This window comes from Wyeomyia smithii, chromosome 3 (genome assembly GCF_029784165.1).
Source record: "Wyeomyia smithii strain HCP4-BCI-WySm-NY-G18 chromosome 3, ASM2978416v1, whole genome shotgun sequence".
Taxonomy (NCBI): domain Eukaryota; kingdom Metazoa; phylum Arthropoda; class Insecta; order Diptera; family Culicidae; genus Wyeomyia; species Wyeomyia smithii.
Genome location: NC_073696.1, coordinates 269,232,365 through 269,240,908, shown reverse-complemented (window position 1 = coordinate 269,240,908; position 8,544 = coordinate 269,232,365). Strand labels below are relative to the sequence as shown.

General features: G+C 39.5%; 2 protein-coding genes across 4 annotated transcripts; one reads left to right on the top strand and one right to left on the bottom strand.

The window, feature by feature from the left end:
- Positions 1–1,068: 1,068 nt before the first annotated feature.
- LOC129732512 (pickpocket protein 28) lies at positions 1,069–3,573 on the top strand. Of its 3 annotated transcripts, XM_055693459.1 has the most exons (5): positions 1,069–1,484; positions 1,541–1,649; positions 1,707–2,864; positions 2,922–3,174; positions 3,231–3,573. In XM_055693459.1, exons 1-5 carry the CDS (start codon positions 1,409–1,411, stop codon positions 3,426–3,428), a joined length of 1,794 nt encoding a protein of 597 aa, XP_055549434.1. In that variant the 5' UTR covers positions 1,069–1,408; the 3' UTR covers positions 3,429–3,573. The 3 variants fall into 3 exon arrangements, with proteins under 3 accessions (XP_055549434.1, XP_055549433.1, XP_055549432.1); XM_055693458.1 differs by having other exon boundaries at positions 1,541–2,864; positions 3,237–3,573; XM_055693457.1 differs by having other exon boundaries at positions 1,541–2,864.
- LOC129732514 (mitochondrial fission process protein 1) lies at positions 3,455–4,638 on the bottom strand. The gene is made up of 4 exons (XM_055693460.1): positions 4,394–4,638; positions 4,159–4,286; positions 3,984–4,093; positions 3,455–3,921 (listed from the first exon to the last, which is right to left on the bottom strand). The coding sequence occupies exons 1-4, from the start codon at positions 4,443–4,445 to the stop codon at positions 3,753–3,755; spliced, it is 459 nt and encodes a 152-aa protein (XP_055549435.1). The 5' UTR covers positions 4,446–4,638; the 3' UTR covers positions 3,455–3,752.
- Positions 4,639–8,544: the final 3,906 nt, after the last annotated feature.

Genomic DNA, 8,544 nt, shown 5'->3' with positions numbered 1-8,544 from the left:
AGACATCCGGAAATTTCCCTTAGATCCCCAGAGCCAACATCTCTTGCTCGCTTGAAGCAATTCAATCGATCCAGTGTTGATCGCTTTTTTCATCTCCTTCAGAAGATTTATGAAAGTGATCAGTTCCCCCGAATCGTAGATGGAACGCGGATGTGACTGGTTTCAGTATCGTAAGTAATTATTTAAAATTTGCGTGGCAGGTAGTGCTAGAACTTATTTCGTTTGCATAGGTTCCAACAAAAACTTGCAAATTTTTGGCGAAGAAAGGTGCACGGCAAGTACCAGGAGCAGTTTCTGCAGAGCGAGGAATAAATACTACAGCCATGATGGCCATGTCCGCTACCGGAGGGTATGAGTGCGCTACTAGCCCATCTTCAATTACTTGCGACATGTGTTTTTAAAGTTAAACCAATTAATTCAAAATCATTACTAAATATTTTAAGAATATGTTGTTTATTTTTAAAACTTCAAATGAATATATATTTTCGGTTCATTTGTTCGGTTTGTCCCATTGTTTATATGCTTACAAGAAACTCCTCAAAATAGTTAAGTTAAAAGAACTTTAAATTCGACCTGATTATCGAATAATATTTATAGAAAACTTTCAAAAATTTGGGAATCATCCAAGAGTTACGTGAGGGCTCATTGAGCATGTGAGCTCGGATATTTTTATTTAAAACACCGACCTGCGACCGGAATAATCGATTCAGAGACTATCTCTGCTATTTCGGGTCATGCTGGTTGTACGTTGCTATAAAACAGGAAGCGCATTTTGCCCATTTGTTGTGGAGCATTTTTACCCCTTGTTGTGGTGCGTTTTGTACACAGATATGAGCATTTTACCCCGAACGAATCAGAGAATAGGATTTCGATAATCTTATTGAATTTAACGATTTCAACGTGTTTTATTGATTTTTATGCTGCAGGACGAACCTGTTTGGTAAAAAACTGTTCAAGCTTTAACCTAGTACGTTTTTCAAATCACATTTTGCATTGACGAGTGCATAATGTGAGATTTTTCTTAACATGGGCATTTTGCCCCCAGTTCCCCTACAGACTGCCACACCTCTGGCTGTTGCAAAGTTAACCAACCCAAATACTGTTCAATTAAGGGATGATAAAACTGCTATCGTCCAAACTGTGTGTTTACGTCCGTGATGACAATCTTTATATCTTGTTTAGGACACTGAAATTCTACGTATAAAACCTAAAATCGCGCCAGATTAGACGCCCATTAGAATCAATCGCTTACGCCAAACCTTGTCATAGAATCACACGACCAAAGCTTCCATCGGAGTCATATATGTGTTGACCAAAAAACAACAACAAAAATCGAAACGCGATTTTAAATATCATAGACGCTGAATCAATTTCTACTCAGGGCTGATGCACTCTATTCCAGAAAAACATGTGGATTCCATCTGCCGGACGCCCTCGAAAACCTCTACATGAAGTAACCAATAGGCTAGTGCAGATAGAGAAAGGTAACTTCATTGTAAAACTTACTATAACTAGAATAAACATTTTCTCCAATTTTCAGAACTCATACCCAAGGTAACACCCGCTGAAAACTTTCGTGAATACTGTCTAAATACAACGATTCACGGCCTCAAGTACGTTGGTACCGTAAGCTTAGCAACAGTAGAAAGGTATCCGGCAGAATGTGGCCATAAAAGCACCTCCTTTGTTACTCACGCACATTTCAGAACTTTTTTCGCTGTCTCGTTCGTTATGGTATCGATTCTGTCGATCTACTTCATCACCAACGTGTACCAAAAGTGGCAATCGACACCAATAATAATCGGAATGAACCCAATTGCAACCCACATTCGGGATATTCCTTTCCCGGCAGTTACGATCTGCAACATGAACCAAGCCCGACGCACAGCTGCCATAAAAATCGCCCCAAACAGCGCGGAGCAGATGGTGCTGGACAGTATTTGTTCGCTAGACAGTGACGTCAACATGACCCGCTTCGAGGGTAAGTGGTCTAGCGTCCGACAGTTGCTGCTGAGCGCTACCCAACCCTGTGATAAGATGATCCAAGCTTGTCGTTACGCGCAGAAGGTTGAAAAGTGTAGCCACATGTTTCAACCCGTGTTAACCGATGAAGGCCTGTGCTGTACCTTTAACAGCGTCGATTCTTCCTACATGATGCTGCATGGAGATGAAACTTCCAAACATGAAAAAGATGTAGATAACCCATTCGTACCGATCGAATGGACACCGGAAGGTGGCTATGTAGGTGAGTTGACAAACAAAAGCTATCCCCGAGCGATTGCTGGCACTGGTGCTCACATGGGATTAACCGTCATTTTGGATGCCAACGTAAGCGACTATTTTTGCTCGTCAACAAGTTCCTATGGATTCAAGCTATTGTTGCACAATCCAACCGAAACGCCTAAAATGGCCGAATATGCTCAGTACATTGATGTTGGCTCGGAGAACCGCATTATTGTAAATCCGAAGCTCAGTGACGCCTCTTATCTTATCCGTAAGGTCTCGCAACTACAAAGACAGTGTGTCTTCGCGAATGAAGCCAATCTGTCCTACTACCGGACCTATTCGCGCAACAATTGCGAAATGGAATGCGAAGCTCGACTGATTCAGGAAAACTGTGGCTGCGTTCTTTACTACATGCCTAAGGTTCAGGAGGATGCGAAAATTTGCAGCAAAGCGGATGCCAGTTGCTACGAAGAAATCAAAATGTCGATAGCTTTCACAGCAAACACCAGCCTTATGTGCAGCTGTTTACCGGGGTGTTTTGAAATCAGCTATTCCACCGACATATCCACGGCGCAGCTGTGCGTTGGCAAGTTTAAAATCCGTGAAAAGTTGCTAACCTACAATAATACATATGCACAGTAAGTTGAAAAGATTTCATGAAGATAACACCTACCTTGTTAATCTGAACGTTTCAGAGAGAACATCGCTCTGATATACATTTTTTTCTCGGAGACGTATTTCCGAAGTTTGATTAAGGGTGAACTGGTTGGCTTTACGGATTTCCTCTCAAACATCGGCGGTTTACTTGGTCTTTTTATGGGTTTTTCGTTGATATCACTAGCAGAAGTAATCTACTTCCTGACTCTAAGACCACTGTTTGCCAAACGGCGCGAAAAGGAAGAAGACAGGAACCGCGACCGAGAATTCAATTTGTTCTACAATAATACCGTAAGTAATGGACTAAAATCTAACCCAGTGTTCTCAATCAAATTGAAACAATAAAGTTTCAGAATTTTCAACTACCAAAACGACACGTCCAGTTTGCGGATGAGATTAACCCGGTGCAAAATTTACCAACGCAAATCAAACTGTTTGTCGCTGCACGTGTGCATCAAATTACCGATTGGTTTGGTAGTAATCTACGACTGCGTAAACTGTTCACTAGCAGAAGCAATAATTCTACTTTTCCGTTTTATGAATAATTCTTAACTCTACTGCAAAAAAAGGCTCACAATTCCAACCCTTTATTGTCAGAACAAAAGATATTTATAGTTTATTGCATCAGTTATAACACGTGTTAGCACCAGTATTTGAGCAACATTTTGCATGCCTCTAACCCACAAATAGTACATCTATCATTTATCACAGGAGTTCATACTCAAAGTTAACGATTTCTGCGATTGCGATTTTCGAGAGCGACTGTGTATAGTTTTTTATCATTGGCTGCGTTCGACTAATTACAGTAATTGATTTCGTAACAATTCTAACTCCTGCACGTTTCACTAAACTACACCCTAAAGTTGGCATTATTTAACATATTTCCTGTAGGTTTCATCCATCACATAGTCCACCCCGCGGTCGATAGGATGAATGATGAATGGAATCGCCGCCAGTCCAACGGCAGTTGGAATCCATTTTCCCACCGGGCCCTTCAGTTTACCCATCTTGACGGCTTTCTTGGTCGCCCAGCAAATTCTAAAACCCGTAGATAAATTAACACCCAAAACATCAGAAAGAAGCATACAACTATTACTAACCTATTAATTGTAAACCCCGGTATAATGACAGAAGCGAACATTTGCCAAATCAATGTATCGCCTGTGGCAATCGCTGCCCCACGAGTTCCTCCGCCAAGCGCTGCGGGTTTCTGGGTAGTAAAAAAAATAAACCTATTTCACAATTTCGTCCGAGATTGCACATTCAGTTGCTCACCTCATACTGTTTCCGAGATTTATCCGCCGTGTCCGCTAGTACGTAACCGATTGAAACAGCATAGCTAGCGTGAACGAATATCTTCTTGATAATAGGACGGAATGCTTCCCCGACTTCGTTGGCATAGCCTTCAAAAGAATAATTATGTCGTGAATTTTAGATTGACCAGCCGGGAGATGATGTAACATATACTTTGTTGGTGCAGAATTTTTGGCGCCATACGAATTAGACTTACCAAGATATCGAACCGGAGTGTCCCGGTAGAGATCCTTTTCCGTTACCGACATTAATACCGGCGTTGACGACGAAACAATAATTTATTTACCTTATTGAACTACGGGTAATATCAATTGCACTAGTTTTCGCTCGTATCGAACCGTTTAGCAGCTTCGCATGTTACAATCACGGCTCTCGTTTGTTTATCAAAATTTTTAGCATGATAAGAGTGACATTTCGAACCAGTGCTGCCAGATATGTAGCATGTGTTTTATCAATAAAGGGCGTCAGTCAGGGTAATGCAGAGGGGCTAACAATTTCGACAAGCAATTTGAACACACAAATTTGTTAAGGTGAAACGGTATTGAAGGCACAAATTGGATTCCCCACTTCGAATATTCAAAGGCACAAGACTAATGCGTTCCCTGTGAAAACGCTATTTTGTGTTTGCTCCAATTTTTTGCCATTATTTGATCATTTTCGAATGCTGTAATGATTCATTAATTTACGTTTTATTTGCAATAATAATTCAATTTTTCCATCATACGATGTTTTATTTCAAGTAAATGCTAAGAATGAATAAAAATGAATATGAATGAGAAAAAAGTAACAATTTTCAAAACCAATTGATGAGAAAATACCGGACTTCTCGAGAAAACACTCATACGTTCAGAAGTCTGTCTCTGCACTGGCCGACAAAATGAAAAAAAAAATGCATTTTTGAAATGCTCAAACCGGAAAAATTTAAAGGCTAAGCTATTCAACCATCCCTTTGAATTTTGGTGCATCTAGCCATTACCAAAACGCGTCAACTTCCGTAAGAGTTTACATAAATAGTAATTGCTCGCCAGGTTCGTCACTCTAACGTTATGTTCACGATAAAACTCATTTAAGCCTCTAAAAAGAAGTTAGCAGCTAGGGACACCAAAATTCATACGAAATGTTGTTAATGTTGAGTCGCATCGCAAGCAAACTGAGTGGCAGCGTTGTCTTGAAAAAAGAACACTTTTTTCAACGTCCAATCGATCAAAGTCCAATCGATGCAATAATATACATGATACTGCGAATTGATTGTAGTCAATGAATATTATGACTTGCAAATCCCATGAAATAGTGGCCAACATTTTCCTGATTGTTGTGTTTTTGAGCGCTTCCAACGGCCCTCACCAGGCAAAAGCTACTCTCGATTGCCAATTGACTCAAAAATATAGTGACAAAAATCGCCGTACGAATTTCTCCCTAATGAGCTTAATCAAAACCTGATTTTCCGTTAAAATTTTGACACGTCGTTTTTCATTTTATCAATTATGAGGAAACGCGGCACTCATCGCGCATACAACTTCTATATGCGTAAGCATAAATGTTATGACCAACGCGTTTTATTGAGATGCCTATGGGCTGAACTAACCCGCTTTGTTTCTCCTGGCGATCAACCCCAAAAGGTCATTCGTCCCTGTTGCCTTTTTGTGTGTGGTGCTAACCTGGCAGGGAGAAACGAAAACTAAACTTGAAATTGACTGACACAAACTTATTTTGTCACAAGAAAATTTTAGGTTCAAATATATAATCAAAACAGACGTCGCGTAATTTTTTTTAATATTGTGTAACTATCTTTCTGGTGTAACCCACTCGAATGCAGTTTTTGTATATCAGAAAACAGGCGAAACGAAAACAAACATTGAGCGTGATGTAGTGTTACCGAACGAAGAAGGATTCTCCTGGCACTAGTTTTTTCTATTCGTGGGTGATACGATCACAAGATCCTTATGGGTTGAGTTCTGCTGTTTGGATTTAGAAAAAGTTGCAATTAAGCCTAGTACCCGTGTCTGCAACGTTAGTATTTGTGGTGCCCACGCATGTGAATATCAATACGTATGAAGTCTTTTCATGTATTCAACCCGCTATTTATTCAGTTTTCCTTATATATGTTTCTCTCAGCAGTAGAGAAAATAGATGAAAATTTGTCATATTTTATGCACAAGCTCATTTCGATGAATCGTGCTTTTGTATAGGAAAAAGTGGAAGCAAACTTGAAAAGAAGCCTGCGATTCCTTCTATTCGGGCTCCTTCGTATCCAAACGAAACAGACGATCGTGAGTTTTTTAATGTTTACCACTGTTTTCCTCGCCAGCACTCGCTGATCATAGTTATGCGAACATTACGGCTGAAGTGTCTGAATTGGTGTATAATCCAGAAACTACAAGTAAGGCATCAGTTGTAGAAATAACCTGTGACGCGAAATGCTCTTCCGAGAACTTGGCAGGATAAGCAGCCCACATGCCATTCCGAGGATACTTGAAGGCAGTTTCGGATAAAATATTATCAATGCACAATATTTCAAGAACGTGAAGTAAAATTTGTAATATCTTACTGTGCTGCAACCAATAAGACGATGTGGATGAATTACAATGTGAGTACAAAAAAAAAGGTAAGGTTAGAATTTATCCCTGATCCTCTTCATGTTTATAAGAATGCAGTCCAAGGATGGATTGCGAACGAAATCATCACACTTCCAAAATGGTACATTTATTCAACTGAATTAGTTACGAGTGAATGCGGTAAAAAGCTAAAATTGGCTCACAAGCTTGAAGAAAAAGATGTAGATTTTGAGACGCTAAATAGTCGAAGGTTGCAAAAATGAAGATCAGCAACTCAGCCAAATACAGTAATTATTCTATTGCAGTAGCATCAACTGTTCTTTATGGTGATCCAAAGCATCCTGAAAACGTAGAATTTAAAACAACTGCCGCTTTCATATAAGACTTAACTCGAACTTAACTTCCAGAACAGATAATGATTGTTTGCAACCTTCGAATCGGACTGATTACAACCTTACGAAATGATGACGAAACTAATATCAGAAATCGAGGTCTGATAAAAACGTATTCACGCTGTGTGGATATACTGTTGTGCCCACCTCCAGGTTCACTCGGGGTCAGAACTGTGTGGAAAATTTATTTACTGTCGTATAGTCCAAGTAACGCAGACCGACAGCTTTTCAGTTAAAGAGCCATTCCCGTACCATTTCGCTATTGCAGTACGTGCACGATGTGAGAAATTCTTCTTGTGATGACGACGACCGGGAATATTTGTCGGAATTTATTGATTACATCAACATGTACAACACTGGCCAAGCAAACACAGCGCAAGCCGCCACAGATTGTCAAGGACAATTTGATTTTTCGAAAATTGAAATAATTACGTCCAAAAAAAATCTTTGTATCCAGCGAAAAAAAGATTGCTTGCAAATATTTCTTATACCACTCAACAACATAAATGCCATTCTACAAAAGTTTTGGCAAATTTTCAAAATTAATAGCAAGTACCAAAGGACGGAAATATTGCTTTGTCTCAGAGAATATTTTTAATTTCATTGCATGCATGGATTTTATCATAAAACGATATTTTCCAGATCAGTCAATGGTCACGAAAACTACAATAATGCAGTTATAGCAATCATTTATGTCAGCGGTTCTCAACCTGGGGTACGCGTACCCCTGGGGGTACTCGAAAGCCTTCAGGGGGTACGCGAAAGAAAAATCAGTAATGGCTTTCTATTCAATGTTGCTCCTAAAACATAACTGTAGCAATCAAACAAACCTAGTTGAATTTAAAACCTGATCTAGACCTCCACAACATGATCTACCACTACCACTCTCCCACTCTGCGAGAACATTCAAAGCCAGGGGGTACAATTGATATGAAAATATCGCCAGGGGGTACGCGGACAAAGAAAGGTTGAGAACCGCTGGTTTATGTCATTACCGGTGCAACGGCAACATAACATGAAGCAGAATACAGTAAACACAAGTTTGACAGTCGTAGCACAGACTAACAGACATAGTACTTTGAACAAATTTTCGATGAAATCTAGTACTTTACGTTATTAACACTAGCATCATCTGCTGCCGTGATGGTGCTAGGTTGTTTTTTCATGGAATCGCCGCATATCTAATCTTACTAATGCATTATAACACATTTAGAAACCATCTTCTATCAAAACTTTCATCCAAGCTCTCATACGCTTTGTATTATTATCGAGAAAATGGTCCATTACACGTACACATGAAAATAAATCTAAAAATTTAATAAAACCACAATTCAAACAAGAAAATGTTTGGTTTGAATATCTTTTCAAGCAACGCGATGCGCTTTAACTATATAAGGATG

Excerpts from the sequence above, each read along its gene's own strand:
- LOC129732512 (XM_055693457.1), top strand. The coding sequence starts at position 1,409 with ATGTGGATTCCATCTGCCGGACGCCCTCGAAAACCTCTACATGAAGTA. Across the intron at positions 2,865-2,921 it reads TACAATAATACATATGCACA|AGAGAACATCGCTCTGATAT; the intron begins GTAAGTTGAAAA and ends TGAACGTTTCAG. Across the intron at positions 3,175-3,230 it reads ATTTGTTCTACAATAATACC|TTTCAGAATTTTCAACTACC; the intron begins GTAAGTAATGGA and ends GAAACAATAAAG.
- LOC129732514 (XM_055693460.1), bottom strand. The coding sequence starts at position 4,445 with ATGTCGGTAACGGAAAAGGATCTCTACCGGGACACTCCGGTTCGATAT. Across the intron at positions 4,094-4,158 it reads AATCTCGGAAACAGTATGAG|AAACCCGCAGCGCTTGGCGG; the intron begins GTGAGCAACTGA and ends TTTACTACCCAG. Across the intron at positions 3,922-3,983 it reads CCGGGGTTTACAATTAATAG|AATTTGCTGGGCGACCAAGA; the intron begins GTTAGTAATAGT and ends TACGGGTTTTAG.